Source organism: Lonchura striata, chromosome Z, assembly GCF_050655825.1.
Source record: "Lonchura striata isolate lonStrDom1 chromosome Z, ASM5065582v1, whole genome shotgun sequence".
Lineage (NCBI taxonomy): Eukaryota > Metazoa > Chordata > Aves > Passeriformes > Estrildidae > Lonchura > Lonchura striata.
This window is the reverse complement of record NC_140740.1, coordinates 27,186,013-27,212,695: the sequence shown is the minus strand read 5'-3', so window position 1 is coordinate 27,212,695 and position 26,683 is coordinate 27,186,013. Positions and strand designations below refer to the sequence as shown.

The following is a 26,683-nucleotide window of genomic DNA, read 5'->3' as shown; positions in this document are numbered from 1 at the left end:
AAAAAAATCATTAGTTAATATCATACATAAGTATTTTTATAGTTGCAGAGTATCACACATTTGTTCTTTACTGTTTCATTCACTTCTTACCCTTTGAACAGTCCCTGCAGCTGTGCCCTTTACCTGTGTGAAAAAAGTCTTTAATAAGCATAGTTTTATATTGACATTTTATAGAAGGGTGTGAGTATTATATATTCCATGAAGGAGTGAGAGAATTGGGTTCTGAAGAGCAATGTCTGTATCTTCTAAGGTGCTTCCTTATCTCTTTCATTTTGTTGGAGACGGATTGATTTTTTTGAATTAGATTTCTTTTGAGGAAATGCTAAACCTTTTCATGATGGATGGAAGCACTCTTATGTGTTCCATGTAAAGTAAAGCAAAAGGGTAAACCTCAAATAACTTTATATTTTAAAGTCCTGCTCTTATTTTTAAGAATAATGTGCTCTGGGTTTGTTGGGTTTTTTCCCCTACAGAAACATATTAAAACAAAACTTTGTGTCAAAGTGGCAGCTTCTAAAATTTTATCTATACTAGTATTACAGGGTTATCTTGATGTATAGGGGAGAGCTGGGTTCTCTGTTATATGACTGACCAACAGAACTGTTTATGGAATTCTAATTGGATACAATCACAAAATTACTGAAGGCTGCAGGAACCCTGAGGGTCAAAACCAGAGAGTTAAGAGGCTATATAGTGTAACTCCTTAAGTATAGTTTGTCTTCAAAACCCCTTCTTGTAAAAGGATATTAAAAAAATTGAGAAGTAAATATATGTGGGCTCATATCTACAGATTTTATTTTCACCTGTATAAAGATCTTTGTAACCTTTATCTGTATTGTGCAAAAAATTACGTAACTGCGTGTCTTCCATAAACAGTTACAGATCAGTTCTGTGGTTTAATGAGAAGGTGTAAGATAGGCTGAAAAGAAAGAAAAGCTTTTCTAACAAGTATTTCTATTGTAAAAGTATTTCATTGTAAAAGGCAATTACCTGGACTATTCCTCACTTTCTTTTTTTTTTTTTTTCCACATAAAGGATGTTTTTATGAAAGGGACCACTGAGATCAAGTGCTGTGGAAAAAATCTGGGGATGGCATCATAGCTAAACTAGAAGGTCAAGCTTGCCTATCTTGTAGTCTTATGCTCAGATCAGTCATTTGCCATGTAAATAAGACATTATAATTGCCATCCATTTATGCCTATAATTTTCAAGAATTATATGCCTACTTTAGCAGATGTCCCAAAACCTGCAATATAAAATGAATCCAGTGCTCCACAATATGTTCTAATGAGATACTATTCTTTATGAAGCATTTTATTCCTATTAAAAGTTTTATTCCATCTTTCATAGCTCTGCAAGTTCTGTAGCATTACTACAGCTATACAGTCATTTTCATCTGCTCTATAACTGACCTCTTAAGGTCTTTCACTGGAGTAATGCATTAGGAAGCATTTTCAGTCGCTTAGCAAAACAAAGATTCGTTCTAGTTGGTGAATGGTATTTCTTGTTTTGTGACAGTTGTTAATAGCTGTCAGTAGCTTTTATGTATACAATCTCTCACAGCCAAAGAATAAGGCACATCTTTAATAAAAAAAAAAAATAGCACAGTAACTTCAATTCAGTCTGCACCATTCCATCCACAACATAAATAAATAAATACAAATAAAATCCACATGTGTAAGAAATCTGAATTCAGTCTGGGAAACTAGAGAAAGACAAAATGTCCAGGTGTGGCTTGACAGCACAAAAGAAATTAGGTCCTACCTGAAAATATAAAAAAAAAATATTAGAAATATTAAACCTGAAAATTCACTGATAGCATCTAAGTTTAATGACATTTCCATCAAAATAATTCTTACTGTGTTTCTGATACAAGTCCTAGTTATCGCTTTTACACCAGTCATGCACAATTGACTTCAGAAGTGGATCTTTATTTGGGAGTATCTAAATTAGTGGGATCTTTAGAGCATTTCAGTTTAGAGCATCCTTATTATGTGTTAAAAATTTGGTCCTCAACACCTTTGCTATCATTAAAATATTTTTCAGAAGGATTTGAAAACTCTTGAACAAACTGAAACTGATTTATGAATAAGCTCAAGTTCTCTTAACCCATTTTGCCTTGGCCATTTCTCTGCAGTAGCAATAAAATTCAATTTTGACAATGCAGCTAACTATAGCCAGATTGTAGTGGGCTTTTTTTCTTTTTTTTTTTAAACTCTTTCATAGTTTCCTACCCAGGAATTTTGGCTGGGTACTGCATAAGAAGTGGACTGCTAGAGCAGAAATTCTTGTCCATCCAAATTAAAGTATAACTGAAAAGGTACCCTATGGCAGCTGCTATGGAATATGATCCTTATCTGAATGGTGTCATGGGTAAATGGGTTCACACTAGCACCACTCCATTCTTTTGCCCTTATTCAGGGTTAGACTTCATGGCAAAAGCCAGTAATTTACATTCTTTTGTAATTTTTGCATTATGATAGTTTAGAATAATTTAAACTTCATATGGTATGATAGACAAGTGCTAGACCTGATGTATTGTCTGTCCAGTTTCAATATAATTTTAAGACAGTTTAATGGCTCTATGTTTTGAAAAGATATACGACTACCCATGGTCAGTCTGATTTTCAGATTCATTTGTGAGATAGGAAAATGTTTGGTTTTGTTTATGAGCAGCCGTACATGAATAGACATTTGCCTACCTCCCAGCCACAGAATAGGATGCAGTGGAGTCAGATGAGTAATTTAACAGTGTGGCTGTCAGCTGGCAGGCCATTCTTCTCCCCCGCCATTTGGCACTGGGAAGGAAAAGAGGTGACAGGGTTGGTTTTTTTTTTAATACACAGCTTGTGATCAGAGATGTCAGCTAAACCAAAATTAATAGTCCTTGCATTTTACCTGTAGTTTTGTATGTATCTTGTGGATGGGAACATCCTGTGTTAACTGCGGGAAATCAGAATTTTTGCTGCTCTAATATGTCCCATTGAGCATAAGGGTTGTGAAAATAAAGCTTTTTGAAACATTTTGAACAGCAATTTTATTTTGAAATTGTGGATGGTAAGGGGGTTGACTGCCATTGGTGCAAACATGTTTGATGTATTTGATTTCCAGAGATATTAAAAAAGCAAGTTGCTTTGAGAACAGAGCATTTTTACCTGAGAGCTGCTGTAAACCAGACAGATTTGATGAAGTTGTAACATTCAAATAATTATTTGGCAGTAAAAATAACTTTATTTACTAAGAGGTAGGCTGAGACAATTGTTTTCTCTAATGAAGCAGATGCACTCATAATTAGTAGTGATCAAGTAAAATAGTATTTTACCTACTAAGAAATACAAGTATATACCTGTAAAGAAACTTGTGCCCATGTTTATTTAACCTGGTGTTGAGAACTGCCCTACTTAAAGATATTTTAAGTTGACCTTTGAAGCAGTTTGAAGACTTTATCTGCTATATGGTTTAGCCAGAAACCCATTTTAGGCCTTCAAGAGGAAAAGATATCAAGTACATACCTTCTTTGTTGTTGCCCCTTTAAAATTTTACTTGCCAGGATGTATTACAGAGACATTTGAAAAAGACCAAAAGCCTCTAAACACTTCGACTTAGTGCAGAACTATATTATTAGTATTTTTAAATACAACAAGTACTTTTAATTCCATTCTGCTTTTCCTTCTGCACAATATACTTTCCCTTATTTCAGTAGTCATGCTTTAGGACAATATTTGAAATTTATATTTCTATATTTGTAATTGTTTTTAACGTACACTTGAATGAAATTCTGGATTAAACTATGTTTCCAAGATAGTAAAAACACTTCATTATTCCTGTGGTGCTGGTGTGTACTCACCCACTGTCATGTTAATAAAAATGTAATCAGTATCTAAAAAACCCAGCATTCAAGCTTTCTCACATACCTGAAGTATTTATGTAATAAGTAAACACTAGAGGAGGAACTGGGAAGAAAAAGTCTTGTGTATATGATGTATTGGTAGCCATTGTTTCCTAAAAACAATTTCCTATTTTACAGTCATTGTTGTGCTTCTTTGGTAGAATGAATGAGTTAGGTCATCTTATTTAGCCTCAGATTCAGTGCTTCTTCCTTTAATTCCTCTCTCCCCTGCAAAAATATTGTGAGTTTCTTCAGAAAATATGTCTTGTTTTTTTTTTTAATTGATTCCAGTTTTCCTAGTAGTAGTGAAGCTGATCACCCCTGAAGAGAGTGAGGCTTCTCTCACAGTGGTAGATGGCAGTTGTTTTGGTAGATGGTGTCTTCTTCGTGCAGTGATCCATAGATAAAAATTATTTTTAATACTGAATGAAGAAAAACAAATCCTAAATGAAAAATTGTAAAACAATTAGTAATAAGATGAATGTAGAATTAGAATTATTTTATTTCTCAGGTACTCGAAATGGAGAAAAAAATATCACAAACTACTTCGTCTCTTGATATACATTCTAAAAGTTAGTTGTGCAAAGTAGCACAGTTACTTTGTACAAAGATGTGCTGTGTTCTTCATGTACAAAGTTTTGGAACTGCTGCTCCAGTGCAAAGCTAAAATCATCCCTTACTTTGATATCAGTGCTTCCATCCTTGTACTACTAAGTTCATTGTAGTAGTTGAAGCAGACCTAAAAGACCAGAAGAAATTTTTAAGAGTGTTTGTTTTTTGCTGGTGTTGTTAAGATATTATTTTATTAGCATGGTTGTTTGTTCAGTGTGGGTTTGTTTGGTTTTTTTTTGATTTCTGAAAGTAGACCTAAGCAATTCATTTACTTTGGAACTTTCCCTTTTAGATGTAATAAAACTGGCACAATTTCTGTGCACTCTTTTAGCAGGGAGACTGCACCAGAGCGGTGCCAGCAAAAGCACAGGGCAGTGCAGGTTGGCAGATGATGGAAGCTGAACTCAGAACAAGGTGTGGTCTGGCTAGGTTAGGTTACTGGTAGGTTTTTAAGGGCTGTCTACATCCAAATAACCTTGCTCAGTCCTTAGAGATGCTGCAGATCCCTCAGCTCTTTGTGGCTTCCTGTGGACCTGCTCCAGTAGCTGCTTGTCTCTGTTGTACTGAGGTGCCTAGAATTGGACACAGCACTCCAGGAGTGGTCTCCCTAGGATGAAGTAGAGGGGCATACTCCAGTATTTAGCCATTAATTACCTCCCTACCCTGCTGGCCACACTGTTCTCAATGGCCCTCCTGGCCACAAGGGCGCTGCCAGCTCATGGTCAACTTGTCATCCATGAAAACTCCCAGGTGCTTCTCCACAGAGCTGCTCTCCAGTAGGTCAGACCCCAGCCTGTGCTGGTACTTGGGGTTATTCCTTCTGAGGTGTGGCACACCCTACACCTGCCTCATTAAGTTTCCCTAGCCAGCTCTCCAGCCTATCAAGGTCCCACCAAATGGCAGCACAGCCTTCAGGCGTATCAGCCACTCCCCAGTTTTGTTCCTTCTCTCTTATTGTTCTTGCACTTCAGTGATGTTCAGAGCTTTGATAAATCATGCAGCTTCTGTATCTGCCTGGAGGACATTACTGATTCTCAAAGACAGGCAACACGAGTTTTTGGAAACATTTGATGCTGGATGGAAGCCTTCTACATGTGGTAACTTAAGGAGTTTGTTTTGGTTGTTTTGTGTAGCACAGGGGGTAGGATCTGAAATGTTGGCATAATTAAATAGCTATTAAATTAAGAATATTGTTAAAATGAAGGAATACCTTCCATAGACATTGACAAGTAGAAACTCCTGTTTCAGTCAGTTAAATTGAGTCAATTGTGCTTATTCTGCTGAATATCTCAAATGAATATACTCACCCTGAGTGGTGGATTCTTATTTATGGAGCTCTAATTTGTTCAAAGGTTCATAAAAATTCATGTAACTAAATAGCTCTCTGTTGATTACAGATATGGGGAAGCTCAGCTGTGATTGTTCAAGTAAGACTCCAAACAGAATAATACCAGGAAATAGTCTTGTGAAATATCTGTTTAATAATGAAAGTGAAAAAACTGTTTTTGTATTAATTTTGTTTACAATATATTATTATTAGTAAGCTCATTATCTAATTACTTTGATTTTTAAATATATTTATGAGCTTTTGATGACTTCTTACTTCAGTCCATAATTTTGCTTTTCTCAGGGGGTCCTTCTCTGTATCATTGGGAAAGAATCCTGATATCTTGGAATGTCTTCTCTATTTTTTTTTTTTTTGGTAGTCCTTGATTTTAATTCTTAATACTGCATAGAAAGTAATGACATTATCAGGAGTGTCTCACCTTCTTAGAGTGACTAGAGCACATATATGTATATGGAGAGGCCTATATGAAAAGAAATATTATATGTGTCATCAATTGCTAGGGCTGTAATGGTCTTTTGTCATTGTAGGCTGATGTGGGGGAGGAGGGGGTGTTAAGCTATTTCATAGTTTGCAATGAAGAGTACAGCTGAAAATCTGTACAGTAGCATTTAAGAATGTTGAGGAATGCTTCTGAATATCTTTACAGAGAAAAGGCTAAAAAGAATACTGTTAGCATGTGGATTAAACCAGGAGAGAAGTATGGGTAGGTGGAATTTAACTTTGTGTGTTCATGCAGATTTTAACCCTATGTTATTCATTGATTCTAAATTCTTTCTAAAAACTCTCCTTTTTGTTTTAATAATGATCTGAGGGATAGATAGTAAAAAAAAAGACACAGTTAAGAGCATTTTTTAACACACACCTGTTTTTTTGAAATTATTGTGGTTATTTATGACCTGTCAGAGTAACCAAGATGTATTTTAAATGTGAAAAATTCAGATGTATTTTAAATGTGAAATTTTTGGTACTGCACTTCTGAAAATATAATTCACAAAGACTATAAATTCTCTGAATCTCTTTTCCCCATCCCTTCCCAAGATGATAACATTTAAATGCAGTATTTGAAAGAAGAATTTTGGGCATGTTTAGCCATCAGGAATTATTAATGTGAAGTTTGCTTTACATACATGCTTTATTTATCGCAAAATATTAATCATTGTAAAAAAAAACAATTTTTCACAGAGATGTTAAATTTAAATATACTATGCAAATAATAATTTTTGGGCTGAAACTAAGTACCAGACTTTTCAAATCTTCTGCTTAAACTGGGATGTTTATAACTGGGAGGGGAATATGTTTGTTCATGCATGTGTACATATATAAGTAATAGAGCAGTCTGGCTTCCTCATTTGAGTGAACTAAGCATGTTTTATTTGGTAGATAACTAGGCCTTGTGGATTAGTTTCTAGTGACCTACTAGAAAGATTGGTTTTTATTCTGGATATGAAAAACATTCTGGCAAATACAAGATAGCCAGTCACTCATGTAATTTTTTGAAAAAAAACATATTGTTTGCCTTCTGTGTTTTGTATATGCAGAAGGAGTTCGGTGCCTCATTACTTTACATATGTATTAAACCCACTAACATGTCTGAACTGGGCCATTGTACTTAGGAAGAAAAGTACAGCAGCTTCCAGGAACTCCTGTAGGCTCTCCAAGGTCAACAGACATTTGGGTAACTTACAGGCCATTTGATTACATGCCTTCCAATGAAGAAATTAATTCCCATCTCCTAGTTAGAGGCAACTGTGCTAAAGGCTTAAGATGGCAGTCTCCTGTCATGACTTGAAAATAGCTTTAAATAATTTTTACTTAATGCTGTGAGACAGTAACTTGGCTTTTTGGAGTAGTGAGACAAGAAGAGTATCTTCTTTGTCTACCATAATGTTGTTTTTTTTTTTTTTGATTGTGTGAATGATGTTTTGTGTAATACACACTATAGAAAAATATTGGCTCAAAATTCTGGTAAGCCATCAATCCCAAAGGCTACATTTTGTTACTCTTAGTCATATTCCTATCAGTTCTTTTGTAAGATTTAAGTGACTCCAGTATTTAGCAATTTTTAATTTGGGTTCTTAAACAACTGCAACAATATGCTTGTAAGTAAAGTTGATTTCCTTTCTCCAAGGAATGCTTCCAGCACTACAGCTGATGCCACTTTCTCACTGTTTATTGTTTCCCTTTTACTCCTGTATTATTGTATTCCCACAGTATTACAGCAGGGTAGTGATGCAGTTCTCAGATTTGTTCTTTTGCCTGTAAAGACATTTTTAAAACATGACGAGTTTCCTTTTTCTTTGCATTCACCACCATTTAGAAATTAACTTCTCTCCTTTTGTTTCTCTCCTTTAGAGAGTCTCTGATACATTTTGTCATTGTGTACAATCTGTCCAATTAGAATGCCTTTCCGTTTTTTTTCATCTGGTGTTATATGAATGCAACTGTGTAACTCACAAGTGTTATGTAAATATATACATACCTCTCTACATAAATAGCTGTCATTTTTATGTTTTTAAAGTGGGGCATTGATTCTATTGCATTCACATACAACATGCTAGAGATACATTATATAATTCCAGGTGAAAATAATGTCAGATTTTTTACATGAAATGGAGACATAGTAAAAGTATATGACATATAAAAGTATATTTGGAGAACCTTGCAGGACACTGATGAAGGACTTGCAATATATTTTAACTTGGAATAATTACAAAAAGTTGGAAAACTATGAATAGGCATAACATATGTGACCTTGACGGAAATTTGTCCTTCTCTGTGAAGTGCAGGACTCAAATCTACAGGAAGGTTTGATCATTCTCTGATTAAATTAATGCATGGTTGTTACAGCCAGCTTGTCTGAAATCAGACCAGAGTGTGCATACTTACCCTTTGAATGGTGCTGTTAAGCTGTCCTTCCCCTTCTCCCTTCATTTATGTTCCTCACTTTCTGGAGTGGAAATGTACATTGCTAAGCACACAAGCATGCACAAATGCCTCTGTATCTTCCAAATTAGAAGTAACCTTGCATTAAGTATATTGCATAATTTCAACTATATAAAATGTACATGTAATCCTGTACTCATTTCTATGCCATTTTATTATGTCTGAATTTAATTGTTATTTGCCGCATGTGACTGACGCCTATTTGTGTTCTGCAGTGTTTGATATCCATCACAGTTTGAACTTAGGCAAAGAACTGTAATGAAGTCATTCTTCTAAATGCAATTTTGAAATGTTTCATTATTTTAAAATAGAAATGTTTTACTGGATCTGTGTCTTTGTGACTTCCGGTGTTTTCTGCCTTTCATGTTTTTAGCTCCTAAATCTCATTATATGACAGCTTAAGATATTATTGCTTTAAAATATTAATTTTCTTAGAATAAATTGTCACAGCTAAGGTCACGGGAGGTTGATAAGAACCTTCTGTGTCCATAAGCATAACCCATTCCACTGAGATCTGCAGAGAAATTTCTCTCTATGTTGCATGTTAGGTTTTCTTCTGCTGACAGGTGACTGTTATCAAGTATGTAATTCATAATGACATCTCAATGTCTTAAAAAATTTCAGTCATAAAATAACATTATCTGCTATGAAAATGGCAAAATCAAATGTTAATGCCCATGTTTAACTCAATGTTTTTCTGTTCTCACCTTTTAAATTGAATCAGTACTGAAGGTATAATTTTTCATTAATTGCCTTTCCGCATATAGAATTCTTTCTGAAATCTATGAAAAGTATGCATAAAAATGGGAGGAGAAAAGACCATTGCTTTTTTCAGCAGATTTTGAAAGTTTGTATCACTGCCACTTTGACATGTTTCTTACAATTGAAATATTTAAATCCATTGTAAATTTATTCTTTTTTTTTTTTTTTGCAAACCCACACAGCATTTGAGAGATCTGATATTATCATATTTTTTATTTCAGTCATGCTGATTACTATTAATCTGTATTCTGAGTGCTCTAAATATCTAGATTTCTTCATGACTGATGTAACAATTCTAAAATCTGACTTAAAGTATTTGCAGGCTAATCACAACATTCAAATGCACTGAAGCTTTACAGTACTTTGAAACTTTGGCCATGCAATTACTAGGTGCAAAATTGCACTGTTTTAGTAAGACAGATATACAGACAGACATCAATTGGCCTTCCAGTATCAATTCACATACCTAGTATCTGTAGCTTTCAGAGTGATCGCAGGTAAAAGAAGCTGTATATGCTCATGGTTCATACATTGAATTCACTGAGTGTTTCTTTAGCTTAATTCAACAGTGTATGACTTTGTCTTTAATAATACTGTGGTCAAAATAAGACCTATATGTAAATGTGGTGGATTCACCTTGGCCAGCTGTGAGACCCCCACCCAGCTATGCTTTTGCTCTCTCTTCAACAGCACAAGGAGAGAAAATAAGATGAAAAAGTTTGCAAGTTGAAATAAAGATGGAGAGATCCCTTGCCAGTTATTGGCACTGGCAAAATAGACACAACTTGGGGAAAGTTAATTTACTTTATTGATATTTAAAAGCAGATTAAGATGGCAAAAAATATGCTGCCCCATCCCCTTTCCTCAGGCTCAACCTGTCTTCAGGCTCAACATCTTCATTCCCAGCTCCTGCATCTTCTCCTCCATGAGTGGTACAGAGGTCATGAGGAATGACAATGTGTCCATGACGGTTTGTCTCTGCACTCGTTTCTTGTCACGCTTTTTTTGTGCTGCTGTGTGGGTCCTCTCCATGGTCTGCAGCCCTTCAGTACAAATCTCCAGCATGGGACTTACATGGGCATTAGTTTTTCTAAGGAGAATCTGCTGCTGTGTGAGCTTTCTGCAAGTGAGTGCTTTTTCAACTAATGTCCAGCTTGCCCCAAAGTGGTCATCTCCATGGGCTTCAGGGAATTGCCTTCTTTATCATGGTCCTTCTTCTCCATAGGTTCCTCTCTGTTTCTGGTGCCTGGAGCACCTTCTCACTCTTCTTTTCTGACCTTGGAGTTTCTAGTGTTTTTTCTCACATTTTTACTTTTACTCCTCACTGCCTGGGCCATGCTTTGCCCTTTCTTAACTGTGCTTTCACAGAGGTACCACCTGCTTCACTGGTGAACTCAGCTGTGTCCTGCAGTGTGTGCATTGCAGAGCAGCCCTGACCACTTATTGCTGACATCAGCCCTGCAACCATCCCCAGAGCCAAAACCTTGTCACCAACACCCAGTGTAATAAGATGGAGAGAAGAACATAAGGGAATAAAAACTAGATCCATAAAGACAGAAATTTAATTTGGTTTGTTGTTTGATCAACTACAATGAAGTTAATTTGTGATTATCACTTCTCTATACAGTTTCAATAGAGCACTTTTATGAAAGATAAACTGAAGGTATTGTGAGGAGGAGGTAGAGTGGTTTTTGATCACTAAAAAATACAGAGAAATCAAGCTTGTATTCTTAAACTTTTAAAAGAAGGAAGGGGACAAAGAGCAGTGCAGATCAATGGGGTTTTGGTGTTACAGGGTTTAGGATGCCAAAAATAACTTTCTTACATTAGGGAACATATGATGTTCTTTGTCTTCTCACACATTATCTTTGAATGGTTATAAAAATTCTGTGAAAGTATTTTACCCCCCCTTACCTGTTTACTGAACAGCCTTTTTAGATTCAAACTATATTTGAAGTGATGGGGAGGTCTTCTGTCTTAAATTGTATGTTTTTTGTACATATGGGTTATGCTCCTCTCTAGAAGAAGCCAATTTCCAAGGTCTTGTATATCTCTGTCTCAGCTAGTGACAAGTACTGCTTGATTAGCTATTTATTTCTTAAATTATCAGGCACATAATTCGATAAACAGTGTGAAATGTTTTAGTACCTTTGTTCCTGGACAAACAGTTGAAGGCCTTGATTGTGCAACAGCTAACATGTACATTTAATTTTCAGCTACTGGGCATCACCTGGCTACCTGGGCTACTCTGATATTTGCTGGCTATTATTTTTCATATTTTCAGCATGAGATATCTTCTTGAGTCTTTGTGCACTTTCTCATATAGTTTTATATCTTACATTGATCATTATTGATGCCTTGAAGAAAGCTTGGGTACTTCTACAGAAGCTATATCACCTTGGCTGAAGCTTATCAGGAATCTTAAGAAATATTTTTACTTTGTAATTTAGTTATCTATTCAGAAAACCACTAAATACTTCTCAATTTTATGAACTTGGTGTAAACAATTAATTTTGAATGGATAAGGGGTCCAGACTTTTTTTTTTAAATAAAATATTACAATTTTTAAAATATGAGGCATTCTTAGTTAATAATGAATGATTGTAAATTCAGTTTCATGTGTAGTTTTAAAAATAGGGTATTAAAAACTCTTTTTGTATTAACCAAAGTTATATTTCCTTTCATAGTGATGTAATGTAATTTCTGTGATGGCTTTTTTTTTTTTTTTTTAGTGGTCTTTGGCAGCATAGAAAACTGTGGTAATTTAAAATGGAATTATAACAGTTTTTTTAATGATGTACTAAAGTTAACCTTATATTTTATTATTTCAGTTGTTCATGGTGGACAATGGAGCAGATGACTGGAGAATAGCCATGACTTATGAGCGTATTTTCTTTATCTGCTTGGAAATACTGGTGTGTGCTATACATCCCATACCTGGGAATTACACATTCACATGGACAGCCCGGCTCGCCTTTTCTTATGCTCCATCCACAACAACAGCTGATGTGGATATTATTTTATCTATACCAATGTTCTTAAGACTTTATCTTATTGCCAGAGTTATGCTTTTGCATAGCAAACTTTTCACTGATGCCTCATCTAGAAGCATTGGAGCATTAAATAAGATAAACTTCAATACCCGTTTTGTTATGAAGACTCTAATGACAATATGTCCAGGAACTGTACTGTTGGTTTTTAGTATCTCATTATGGATAATTGCTGCATGGACTGTCCGAGCTTGTGAAAGGTAAGATTGTTTTTTATGTTCAGTTCATTCTGTTTGTCTTTCTATTTTTCACTCCTGTTTTATCTCTTACATTTTGAATTCAGGGGATCTAAACATTGTTAGAATGGAGCTCCCTAGTCCTTGATAATTTGAGCATTGGTTGAGGTGTATTCTGTGCCAGACCTTGTCAGGAGTGATTTGCCTCTTAATCTGAAGGACTTCTGCAAAGAGATCTGTGCCCCACTGTTAATTTGTAGCACTACAATTTCATTTCAGTGTGTTCATATATTTAAAACACTGGACATATACCATAAAATGCCTTTAAGAGTAATTGTTAATATTCTGCATTTAAAACAATTTTCATTTATTTTTGTAAGATGAAATGTAGTGAGGATAAAATAGAAAAAATAGATGGGGAAAATGCTTGGGGGGGATATGTGATTTGAGTGTTGTTCTGAAAAAAAGAAATAGAGTGCAAAATGCAGTTGAGTAGTTGGAAAGATCAGAATGAAATCCAGAAGTGCATTTCAGAGTGTGACTTTCAATTTCAGCTAGTTTTTCAACCTCCCTTTACCACAGACTTCAGTGTAGGTGCAGAATAAATGTCTGTCAGTGTTGACAACTTGAAATTGAATTTCTCAGACATGGCTTTAAGAAAAAAAAGTAATGGGCTGCTGATTAGATAGGATTGCTTAGGAATATGAGACAGGTTAACTCTAAGAAGACAATTAGAATAATTCTCTATAAAAGATTTAATGCCTTGGACAGCTCTTAGATCCTGGAATTGATTTCTCCTTCCTTAAGCTGAAAAATCATCAACAAATTTAAGGTATTTCTGCTGCTGTTTGTTGACCATTTTGTTTTTCCTTTCCATATCTGTCCATTTTAGAATCGGTTTAGGGGAGTTACTTGTGATAGCTAAATTATTCAAGTCAGCAGTTAAATCAAACACCATTGTGCATTTTTAAGTTATTCCTTGCATGCCTTTTCAGCTTATAAGGAAAAATATCTGATCTTATAAAATGACTGTAGGAATCATGTTTTTGTACATGTTTTTGTAGTTTTATTGTTAAAATTTCTTTGTATCAATATTGTTTCCTCATATTACAGCAAGATTAATTGTTTAAGAATATTCTGAAAATACTATGACATAATGACATTTTATAGTTTCAGAATATTCCCCATAGTGGCAGTACCCTAGATTTTGACTCAGTCTTTAGTACCTGTATTTTCATAAGCTTCTTCTTGTTTCAGATCTAACTGACTTATGCAAAGTCTGTTCTCTTTACCTCATATTCACCACTTCTCTTCCCACCAGTTTTCTTTCAATCCAATTGCTGCTCAGGAATTCTTGAGTGTCTACTCAGGCTTTTCCCAAACTGTCAGTTCTGAAGTGGCTCTGAATAACTTCAACATCCATTACATCATTACATATAACTGCTTGATGATGATGATGATGATGGTGATGATGCTTAAAAAAATATCTTTTTCATTAACTTTTTATACATGTGCTTTCAAAATTAACCAGTACAACTCAGTGAAAATTACTGAAAGTATTTGCTACTGTCTGATACATGTCTCTAAAACATATTTATTTGTTAGTATACAGATTGCAGGACAAGAATGTATAGCATGCAAGTAATATTAAATATAAAAGAAACAAAGATCATTTCACTGTTTTTGCAGTCAGAGGGAGTGAAGAAAACATTCTCATAAAGTTTTGATTTTCTTAGTTTGCTTATTTATTTTTACATAGTGACACACTTCTGCATCACTGTTGTTCTGGGAAGAAGATTATTTATTTGGTTAGGTACACAGAAGTCAGGGTTGCAAAAAGCTGAATTTTCTTCAACTCTGCTAAATTAGTAATGGATTTTCCACATTTTAATTTGCAGTTGCTGTCCTTGAATTGACTGTAATAGTTTGGACAGTAGGCTGAATAGTCACAGACTCCTCTAAAACTGAAACACAACACAACACAACTAAAAGCAAGTTAAATATACATACTAGTACTAGGTTAAAATATCCCTAGCATAATTGCCTTTTGTCTCTGGCTCACAATCCAAGATTCATATTTTAAAAAAGGAAAAAAGTTGATTTTATGTTTCAGAAAAAATAAAAGGAATATATTTTGGCTTTCAGAATTAGATTCTTGTTATTCATGCTAATTGCACAGTCCAGTTTTTGTGTTTTGCTTCCAATTTTCCCTTGAGGGAATATGTTAGTGTTTTGCCAAACAAATTATACTGACTCTGGATTCCAGTTACTAGTCAGCCCATCAAAACCATTTAAATCCATAGCCCATATAGAAGTAAGTGGTAAGAAAAAGTTCTCAGATGAAAACCTCAAAATCCCATACATTGGAATGCTCCTAATATTCTGCCATCTGAAGTCAAACATCCCCTTTTTTTTGTGTAGTTGAAGGCAGATACAATAGCCATGTATCATGGGAAAGGACAGATATGGCCACTGAATAATTTCTGTTCTGTGTAGAAATCATAGTCCTCAGAAGATGTCTTGCAAGGTCTTTATGGCTTTAAATTGCTTAGATGTTAAAAGCTTAGTTTCCACAAATGAGGTACACTTTTTCCTAACTACTCTTGATGTGTTTCTTAGTTATAACTCGAGGGAGTCTCTTTTTTATTTTAAATAGACTATTTAATGTACACAAAATGATCCTGAAAATAAATTCTGTTATTAGGAGTTTTCTTTTGACACTATATATGAATGCATAATGAATTTTAGTACATCTAATAGAAATTGGGAATTAGGCAGCAGCCTGGTAGCTTTGGTTTGATAAAGGATGATTTATATTAATAAAATTTGATGGTGTTAACTGTTTATTTATATCACTCTAGCACCATGCTCTAATTTCTGTTATACAGTAGCACTAAATGAGGTTGCATTAGCAATATTTCTTTGGTGTATTAAATCATTTAACTGACCATCCAAATTGGAGCAAGATAATGGTGATAAGACATAATAGATTACCATATTGAGATTTGGGAATGGAGGGGAAAGATTCTCATTCTGTTCCATGTTCTCAGTGAGAAGGGAAATTCCAGTAGGCGGTGTCCTTTATTGTGGAGTTGTGTGTGCTCAGCAAAAGTTGTTACTGCTGAATGACAACCTGGTATTCAGATTGTTCTTCTATTCAAAGTTAGGTTTTTATTATTGCAGATGATCATGGGAATAGGAAGGGAGATTGGAAGCCCCACATTTCATAGCAAGGTAACATGAAAGAGCATCATTATCCATCTCTCAAAAGATAATCTGTGCAGACAGGTCATAGCTTGAGCCAGGCAAGTTGGCTGTCTGAATAAAGACTTCACTGCATTAATGGTCATCTGACTGATCACTTGATATACACTGAATTAAGACAGGACATGTGTCTTTCTCAGTGCCTTAATGACTGTATAGTTAGCTCCCAGAATGCTAATTATAGCAAGTGACACTTTTGGGTTGGTGAGCAAGGTATTTTCCATGATTGGAGTTAAAGGTCATATATGAGGGCAGAACGTGGTACAGATAATGGTGGTGGACAGCCAGCTGATTATAAACAGGTTGCTAGGGCTGCAGAGTAATCTAGATGAGGGAATTTGGAAGGTGAAGGTGGGGAAGGCATCAAGTGTTGCTGCATACATAATGTCTGTTTTGAGGGGAAGATTGTATTGCATAGGTTTCACCTGCCTTCTCATTGCCAGTAGCAGTATATTGCTGTTTGTCATGTGTAGGCTTCATAATGAAAATCTAAATTTTTTATTAGGTCTAACTCAAAAGATGTTTGTGTTTATAACATCTCTGAGGCACATGATCTAGAAGACAAATACACAAGTATTTGTCTTATATTACTTTCACATTTGAATTATGAGCCCTACAAGCAGTTTATTTTTTTCAGCTTCCCATACATATGTTGTTACTGAAACATATGAATTATGGAAATACATTTGTGCATGGTCATCAGTTGAAAATAGAAAAAGTTTGGTTTCTCAAGAAAAAGAAAGTTAATATGTTTAGCATTAAATCATTGAATAATCTGACAAGTTTGCTTTTATTCTTCTGTAGAATGGGTTATCTTCTGTGAGAAGTGAGCTGCTTTTCCAAGTTGTGTGGAAAGTAGCCACTCTTTATGATCTGGCTTTTTTTTTTTTATGGAAAGGAATTAAAAATAACATATTCTGAATACACACTTCAGAAGTGCCGTGTACCAAGGAGTATGAACCACAAATGCCCACATTACACTGTTGTATGTCCAGAACAGATACTATCACATGCCTGGCATTTCTGTGGATTTGCAGAGGAGAACTGAGAACAGAACTGGATTTTCTTCTTCTACACAGAGCACACTTTTGGCACCATTTGTTGTTCTATTTGTTCATCTCTTCTTTGACTCCTGGCAATGAAGTCAGTTCAGTTTGAGCAGTTTGTTTTAGTCAGCATTTCTCCCTCTTGTCAGCTTCTGCACTGTATTCTCTCCTTGTTTTAACAAAAACAAACTGAAACAAAAAATACACACACATATGCAAAATCCCATCTGTGTGTGATGGTGAAATCTTTTTCTGCTTTCTGCTTATCCTTGTTTTCTACAAAACAATGTCACTTTTATTTATTGGAAATATGATAGCATTACAAAGTTTCTAGTAAGCAGCTCACACATGACAACTGGGAGGCAAATGTTAAGAATTCATTTGATACAAGCTAGTGGATACACTGATACTTCAGTTGTAATTCATGAAGGAAAAAATGTTTCTTAGCTATTTAATTTTCTCTCAGTATGTATTTCAGTTCTTTACTTGTCCTGAGGACCTTATCTGACATTGTACATTGCATGCATATTCACAAGGCCACCTTCTAACAGAAATTGGTTTTTGTATTCTCTGCAGTGACAGTGCGAAGATTCTTATTCTTAGTTAAGGAAAAAAAAAAAAAGCAACCAAAAAACCCTACAAAAATCCCAAAAAACAAGCCAACAACAAACCCCAAAAAACCCCACCAACAAAAAGCCAAGCCTGGATATTTAATTTTAAGACTATTTTTAGGCTCAGAAGGTCAGAAGCAATGACATTATTTTCATGTTTTTCAATCTCATGACTGTCAACAGATCAAATAGTGTTTGTGTGTGGACAATGCTGGCTGTTTATCATGGTACTTTATCTTTCCTTGGCTCACATCTAACTGAAACTAGAATGTGCTACTGGCAGCCAGGTTTTTTCAGTGGTGGCAAACGTTAAAGTTAAATATTCAAAGCAAAAATAAGCAATGATGTCCTGTCATCATCCTGACTTGCACCTGTGCTGTGAATAAATGGTTGTGTCCCTACTAGTCTTAATTCCTGGTTTTGCACACTGAATGTAGCTTAACTTTAAATATTAGGTTACTATTTTGTAATATTTACATCTCAAAGCAATTATTAACTAAAATCACACGTAACCAATTGCATTTTTTCTGCAGACCATCAGATCCATTATCTTACCATACAATGAAGGCAACAAGAGAATCTATTCATAGAACTACACTGGTGAATGTCTGACAGACGTAACCCAAAAGATCCAAAAAAGAGCAGTTGTTCTAAATAAAATGTTCCTTTTCTAGGTATATCCAGAAGGATTAATAGCTAAATAATGTGTTATTTTCCTGCTTGAAAACAAAGCAGTTATATATATTTAAGGGAGGAAGCAGATGCACCTGTTCTACTGCATGTAGAGTTTGCTATTCTTTTAAATTCATATTTTCCTTCTCTTTGAAAATGCTATTTGTGTGTATTCTCAGCAAAAGTACTTAGGGACTATAAGTAAGAATACTTATCAGTTTGTTTAGGTTATTAGAATTTTTCTTATATATAAATATGGAAAGTAGCAATAACTGATGAAGTGTCACTGGATATAATCATTCCTTTGCAAAAATATATCAAGACAAAGAAGATCAGTGTTTCTGTAATCCAAAAATAGCAGGCCCAACTCTCAGGAAGGCAGTGCAAAAAACCAAAAAGTTGTTTAAAAAAAAAAATTAAAAAAAAAAATTCCTTACTTAATTAAAGAAAAAAATACCTGTCTTTCAGATTAACTAGAGCAAGAAAACTTTTCTTAGGTTAAATTCCCTTTTATTTACAAAGACTTATATGTATATCAGTTGTAGAATAAATGAAGTGGAAAAGCTCATGTGTAGCTCAAAAATCATGAGCAAAGTAAAAACTATTTCTCTAAAAACTATTTCAGAAGAGTCTGAAAAGAATGAAAATACTTACAGGGCACTACTTACCTGCTTTCAAGGGTGATTTTTTTTTTTAATTAATCTTGTATATGTAAAACTTAATTAAGAGGACAGCCTTTGTTCTGGTCAGTAAGAATGGTTGTACGTGCTCCAAATTCTTTCAGATAAGAAAGCAATTTATGGAATTTTTTTATCATTATTTCGTTACTGGATCCAAAGTTGCATATTCTGATCCTCTTATTTTTAGATGTGATAATTGAATTTTTCCTCCCTCTTTTGGCCAGCCTTTTAAACTATTTTGAGTAAAATGAGTAAAAGCTATTTCCCATAGTACCCCAAAAGCAATCCTTATAAAATAGTGTCATACTGAAGTATAAAGCAATGTCTTGTCACTTCAAAATAGAATTTGTTGCTCCAACAGTTTATGTCTCTGAAAAGTGGGCCCTGAACTGTGAATTTAAGCTTTTCTACTGGTTTTCTTTTGCTTCTTGGGCAAAGTGAGGAGTATAGCCGTGGTTATCACTTCACTGTGAATAAACTGCCAATATGCTGACTGAAGTCTAGCTTAGTTATTGAAGAGTGGATTCTATTGGGAATTTACAACTCAGCCCTAAAAATTCAAATTTATGAGGTTAGTATGAGGATTTAGTGTTGTGAAATTGTGCAGTTCAAGGGAATTAATGGTTTTACAGTGGGAAACAGGCAAAGGTGCTTTTTCAATATTTTGTATGTTCTTTATTCTCCTTCTCTCTTCTGATTTTGTCCTTTTAATTTGTTGTCTCAGTAGCAGACTTTTCTTCCTTGGGTAGTTTTTTTTTTTCTTTAAAAGTTCAAAATAAGCTATAGTTTTTACTACAGCTGATCTTGAGATAGTAAGTGATTTGCAACATAACTTAGAAGTAGCAAGTATTGGTATATGTCCTTATTTACACTTGTGCTCCCCAAAACAGTGATATTATATTAGTTTAGAGCTCAGGCTGATCAATCTAGAACATTTCTGACAGAGACAATAGAACATGACTCTACTTGCAGTTGTTTTTTTCTCTAAACTAGATTGATATCCAATATTTCTTTTTAAGCCTTCTTCTGTGATAAATGAAATCCACTGGCAAAATTTCTGTGACATTCCACAGAAGAGTGGTTCACTGAATTGAAGTATATTAATTGAGTATTGAAGGCATTGGTGTAATAAGTGGACAAGTATCTTGGATTATTTAGGTTGCAAGTTTCTGGTTCAGGTGTTGTCTTTGAACTGTGTTTGCACTGTTCAGCACAGTGGTGTCCAAGAATAACACTTTTCTAGTGAGGCAAAAGGGGACCTAAACATTTCTGAAGGCTGGTGGTGCTCAGATGAAGATGATGCCTTCATGTGTTGATAGAGCAGTTCAGTTTTGATGAATGCTGGCTGTGCTGACAGCTCGTGCTGAGAACACTGCCCAGGCTGGAATTACGCCCGGCTAGCTGGCTTGTTTTCCCTCTGTGTTCTCTGCATCAGGTGGAGAAGCCTGAGGTAAGAGCCTCTGTGGGCTCACTTGCAGGGGGAATAAGCTGATGTTGGTTTGGTGGTGGGGTCTCCAGGTCCCTGATCTGGCCAGTGAAGCTGTGCTCCTGCCAGGCGTGTGCCGGCTCCGTGCTCAGCGCTGCGGCCTCACCCCAGGCTGGAGCAGCCCGGCACCGAAGAGAAGTCTCTGTACTCTGCTTTGTACACGGTGCTTGCGACTCAGGGCTTGAGGGCATCTTCTGTTGCCAAGACTGACAGCAAAAGAGACCAGTCTCTAATCACTGGGAAGGTGCAGTGAAGGTAAAAAGTACTCCAAATGTTCCAGAGCAGCAGGTACCTGAATAGGATAAGAGCACGCAGAAATAGAGGGTGTCAGTGCTGTGGGGCTACAGCCTGATTTGAAACCTGGTGCAGACTCTGTGGAAGCCAGTGAGCTTGCATTAGCTTAAAATCCTTTCGTGATGGTGCTAAAATGATTGCATCTGCGTGGGTAATCATGCAAATCATGCCAAACTGTTAGCATGAGCCTTGGGTACAAACTTAAGTATCAGCATCAGAATTGTGTACATGCCTGCAAATTGGTTTTCCAATGTTTTGGGGTTTTTTTGTTTGCTTTTTTGTTTGTGGGGGTGGTTGTTTTTAAAAATTGTATTTATTCAATTAACTAAATATTTATGTGTAACTTTGAATTGCAAAAGACTACTTAAAATGTGAAAATAGCAGTAAAAACCAGTGTATGCTGTCTTTAAAACAATAAAATCTATTATAATATATAAACAAGAATTATTAAATATATACCAGCAGAACAGAAGTTTTTTATTAATATTAGTGTAAATGCAGTCTTCTATGACAAACATAGTCAGCTGAAAGTGTAAAAACGTATTCACTTAATATGAATTGAATGGGATTCATGTTTCAGGGATGCCAGACTTCAAAAGTTTGTGTCCCAGGCATAGGAGTGCAATGTTCACAAGTGTTTATGTTGTTTGATGACATTATAAAGTAGGCCATTGGTCATGTTAAAGAATATGTTGATACTTTTAAACTTGAGTAGACACAAATGCAGTTCCATAGCATGTTTTGTCTAATTAGACTGGCTGCATTAAAAATATCTTGAGTTGTAGGTGATTTTGGAGTATGAGGCAGAAGAATTTTAAAAACCTCGGACTTGAAAATTATGTGTAGGACTGGATAAATAAACTTAATTTTTCAATGATCAGGATTTTCTATAAGGCTGGAATATTAAAATGTAGCTTTTCCACACAAGCAGTTCTGCAGTCCAAGGGCTTTCACTTACTACATCTGTGCTTCAGTTTCCTTGCCTGTAGTGCTGTCATTCCTCTTTTGCAGCAGGTTATTTGTGAACCTTCAACAGGTGCAAAGAGACCATACAAGCAAGGTATACACAGCATGAAACCGCAAAGTAATTTTTACTTACTAGAAGCAAAATATCCAAAAGCTTAAGCTGGAATTTAGTGGACTGCTAGACTAAACATAATGACACTCTCTAGCCCAGTAAGACAGCAAAAGAGCTTTTGCTGGCCATGTAGAAGTGAGATAGGCAGTAAAGGTCTGTTTTCCACAGCTCCCTTTGTGCTGCTGCATACCCGCCTCTTGTCATGCTGCTGTGGTATTTCGTCCAGATATGTTTTCTCCAGACATGAATTGGTGATTTTCCCAACTTCCAGTGGGACCAACCAGCTTGGCTGGCCCTCTTTTTTAGTTTGTTTGTTTGTTTGGGGTTTTTTTAGGGTTTTTTTGGGGCTTTTTGTGGGGTTTTTTTGTGTTGGGGTTTTTTTGGAGGCTTTTTTTGTTGTTTGTTTGTTTGTTTTTGTTTTTGTTTGTTTGTTTTTTCTTTTCTTCAGGATTTTACCTTTCCGCCTTGGGAATGGCCTTGAGTCCTTGGGCTATAGACCATATATCTCAAGAAGAGCTGATACAGTTCTTTTTAGTTAAAACAAAAATTAGTGACTGTTACCCAAGGCATTGCTAAGACATGCCTATCCATTTTATAATATGATGAAACACTTATATCTTGCTGCTTGAGCACAGCAGTTGAACTTGGATTTTATTTATGTTATCTTTAAATCCTTTTATCTTTGGTTGAGTGTTTCTTTCATAGGAAAGATCCTATGAAACAGGAAACATCCTATCCAATATAGGAAACAGCAGGCTAAGAAGGATACAAAGGACATAGTTTTAGAGTAGTGAGCTTCTGGTCATTGCACAGTAGAGCAAACAGTTCCACAGAAATGTGACTAAGAATCTTTAAAAGTTTGGGACTCAGCTGTCAAAACCTATATGGTTCAGCCTGTAACCTGGTGATCTCATAAGCTCTTAGCTTCTGCCATTAAAAATCCATGTCCAGAAAGAGGTGCTGATTGAAAACTCTTGATAAATTTTTTAGGAGTTAACAGTTCTGTGATATGGAAGTGCCATTTTTTTAATAAGACTCTAACCAGTGCCTAATTATTATCTGTAAAATCGATTATCTTTTAATAAACACAAGAGACACCTAGAAGGAGTACCTTATCTTAGTTTACAGAAAGAACCATGAGACAGTCTGTGTTGTAGATGTCCCATAAGGTCTGGATATTTTTTTAATGAAACAAAGCATCAAAGAGCCAAAAAACATTGTTTCCTCAGCTACTGTATAAACATTAAATTGAAGAATTTTATGTAGAAGCAAGAAGCAGTATTTTAGTCTTATTGCAACATAATACTGCTTGAGGAGTGAAGAGGATTTTGACTGAGCCTGTTTTCCTTTTTTTTGGCTGTCACCTATCTAGTACATACAGGGTGGATGTAGGACGTGAGTTCTAAAGAAGAGAAACTGCTCTCTTAGTCAGCTCTGGCAAAACGTACAGCAGAGCGTGGAAGGTATTTTGATAATAATCAGCTGTGCCAGCAGGGTCAGTGTCTTTGTTTTGAATTCAGTAGTTGTCTATAGTACACCTGCAGGAGGAACCTGGCCATGGGTTTGTAACACATGCCTCACCAGCTGCTGGGCTTGCAGTGGGGCAGGAGAATGTGGAGCGTACTCTGGTGCAGGTACTGTTTGGAAGTGCAACCATCAAGCTTCAGGCTTGCTTTTGGTAGCTACAGAAGGATGACATTAATCTTTGTTCCATGTTCTTCAGTCACTGCATTCTTATGTTTTCATTCAACAACCTGAATTTACCAGTTTGTAGACACTCTAATTGGCTTGCCTTGAGAACTGTCCGGAATATATATATGGACCGTAGTGTCACTGGACTATGCATTTTTTGGGCAGGCAGTAGTACACGTGGAAAACAACCTAGCAAAATATTTACAGTAAGTAATAGCCTTCTAATAAAAAGAATGTATCTTTTCACTACATTTCAGAAAGAAGATATTTGATGTTCTAATTCCTAGAGTTAAAGGCGACCTCTTATTATTTTGTGCTAAAAAGAATGCAGTGGATATAATTGGCAAAGCTTCTCACAGTCTGAAATCAGAAATACAGCATTCCCTAAAATTGAACAGAGATTTCAAATCAGGTATTCATGCCCAAATGTCTTCCCTTTTTAACTCTGTTTTTAATCATTCATCTTTTCAGAAAATCACGATACACCTTCAGACTAATGAGCTTCTAAAATTGTAACCCTGACTGTTTAAACTTTGATGTTAAATTGCAGTCTTTCACAGTAGATTCTTTCCGAGGTGTTTAAAGGCAAATTCTATGTTACATTTAGTTAATTGAACACCTTGATACTTGTCAGCTCTCAGTAATACCTTCTGCATTAATTTTCTTCCTTTCCCAAGCCTACGAGAATTTAACAAAAAAATGTGCATGGCAATTCTTAATAATACTGCTTTTAGAGTGGTATTTTCTCCTTGCAAGCAGATCTCATCAGCTGACTTCCTTGTTCCTTGTTTACTGAGAGGCAGAAGACCTGCTGACACAGTCAGTGTACCTCAGCAGGACACTGTTGTCCTTCAGTGATTGTATTTCTGATGTGAACTGTGATTTCTCTTGATTTTTAGAAAATCACATCTAGCACAGATATTAGACCAAGAAGCAGATGCTATGTCCTGAGCTGGTATCTGCAGGGGACACAAAAATCTGTACAAGGAATTACACATTCTATTAGTTTACTTTCTTTTTTTTTTTCTCAAAGGAAAGCAAAAATTTAGACTACAATAATGTTAGCATGGTTTTAGTAGGATGAACCCCTAGCACTCTTCCATTATTGAGGTAAGTGGCAGTAGCATTTTTGCTAGTATAGAAGACTGGAGTGAATGTTTTATCATACGAACAAAAGTATGGTAAATATATACAAATAGTTTGTAAAGTCATAAAAGCAGTAAATAGTGCATTTTTTTTTTGTGACAAACTGCATTATTTACTGACAAAAAAAAAGGTGTTCTGTTTGTTGAAAATAGCATGAGCTAGAGAATCCGACCTACAATTCTGTTGTGACCTTGACCAAAGACATTTAAGCTCTTCGTGATTATGTCATGCATAGAACTAGAACTATTGCAGTAAACGTGATGTCCCTATTCTGAATAACAAAAGTTATTTGAACTTAGTGAGCAAAGGATTCTACTGAAGTGTGAGTGCAGTGCTGATGTTTCATATTGTTTTAAATTATTGTGCAAGTAGACATGCAATCTGGATATGCTTGTCTGAGTAATCAGGTGAGAGGTATGAAAATAGAGGAAATGTTAATTGTGTATGATTACATTTTTCTTTCTTATGCTTTTGGGTAGCATATTCAGAATACATAACCTATTCCCTGCTGAAGTCCTTGTGGCTGTACCACTGCTCCACGCATACTTCTCTAGTCAGGACTCCAGAATCTGGAGAATAAATTGACTGAAGTTGTACTTCATGGAAAAGGAAGACTATAGATCTCATGTATTTTCCAGGGATCTTTAATCCAAATAGTTGGAATTCTTTTTCCTCTCCCCCTTTAAGGGAGTCACAACTGAATTTTTGGGACTCAAAGGATGCATTTAGAGAAAATCAAGGGTTTTTAAACATGAAAGATAATTTTTCTTTAGTCACATCATGGTTTTGAGTTCTCTAAAAGGTAAACACTCAAATATAGTTGAATTCTTACAGAAGATCTTTCTGCGTATACATCTATCTATCTACCTACAACATATGCTTGTTTCTAAATTTTTAAAGTGAAAGTTTTGTAGCTTCAGAGATACAGATAGGTATAACATGGCCCAAACTCTACTCAAATGAGACAAGCATCTACAGTTCAGTGTCTAGCTTTTCTTTTCCAAACCAAATATGCTGAGATCTCAAACTTGTTTATTCTTTAATGTTATGGACTTTTGCTAATGGAATAAAGTGTCTTTGACCTGCAAGAAAGTTTTCATTATTCATTTAAAATGACTGGGAGAGAAAACCCCAAATAATTACCTCTTTTTGCTACTTTTTGCATTGCTTTCAAGTTATAATTTCAGATACTTTTTATGAAGCAGGGCAGCTGAAACAGTTAAAATTTCATAAAAGTTGTAGCTCTCCAGTCACACTTGGAGTTCTTAAAAATGCTTGTGATTCTTTTATTTAACTGGATTGAGTTTTTTCTTATATTTGCAAAGCCTTGCAAGTCAAACAAGTGAGTGGAGGAGGCTGAATAGCTCCCTAAGAGCACCATTCTTGCTATAAAAATACCTGCTTGTGCATATTACACTTTCTCTATATTTGTCCCATCAGTGAACTCATCTCATCTCTAGGGCTAAGAGAGCACTGTAAATTAGATTTCAAGTTTATTTAACATTTCATCTTCCAGCATGCTTTTGTAATTTAATGCTAATTATGTTGACAGCCTTTATGAAGCATTCAACACTCTGAAAAGTGAATAATTAGTAACAGTTTAAATTAAATCTAGTAGTCCTAACAAGCCAGTATAGTTACCGACAGCAGTCCCAAAGTTGAATGTTCCCATTGTGTACATCCTTATGTATATGTGCATGACCCCTGATCATGTGCTTGCCTGTCTAAATCTTGACCAAGGAGCTGAGTTGAAGCATGAAATCACACTGATAACTCACATATCTACTGTATGATTGCCATAGAATTTTCCAGTGGTGTAAACAATAGGCATTAGATAACTTCTGGTTTATTAAAAGACTCTTCCAACATGTTTTACATATCGACTCTAAGACACAAGCTTCAAGTGCAGATAGTGCAAAAGGTAAGTTCTATTG

The 26,683-nt window shown here is 35.4% G+C and overlaps 1 protein-coding gene across 12 annotated transcripts in view; it reads left to right on the top strand.

Moving 5' to 3' along the window:
* Positions 1 to 26,683, top strand: part of KCNN2 (potassium calcium-activated channel subfamily N member 2) — a 139,132-nt gene that overhangs the window by 31,583 nt on the left and 80,866 nt on the right. For all 12 annotated transcript variants that reach the window (XM_085566833.1, XM_085566835.1, XM_085566834.1 and 9 more), the window contains one exon: positions 12,386 to 12,804. In XM_085566833.1, coding sequence (XP_085422959.1) covers positions 12,386 to 12,804 — 419 coding nt within the window. The remainder of the gene's footprint in view (positions 1 to 12,385; positions 12,805 to 26,683) is intronic.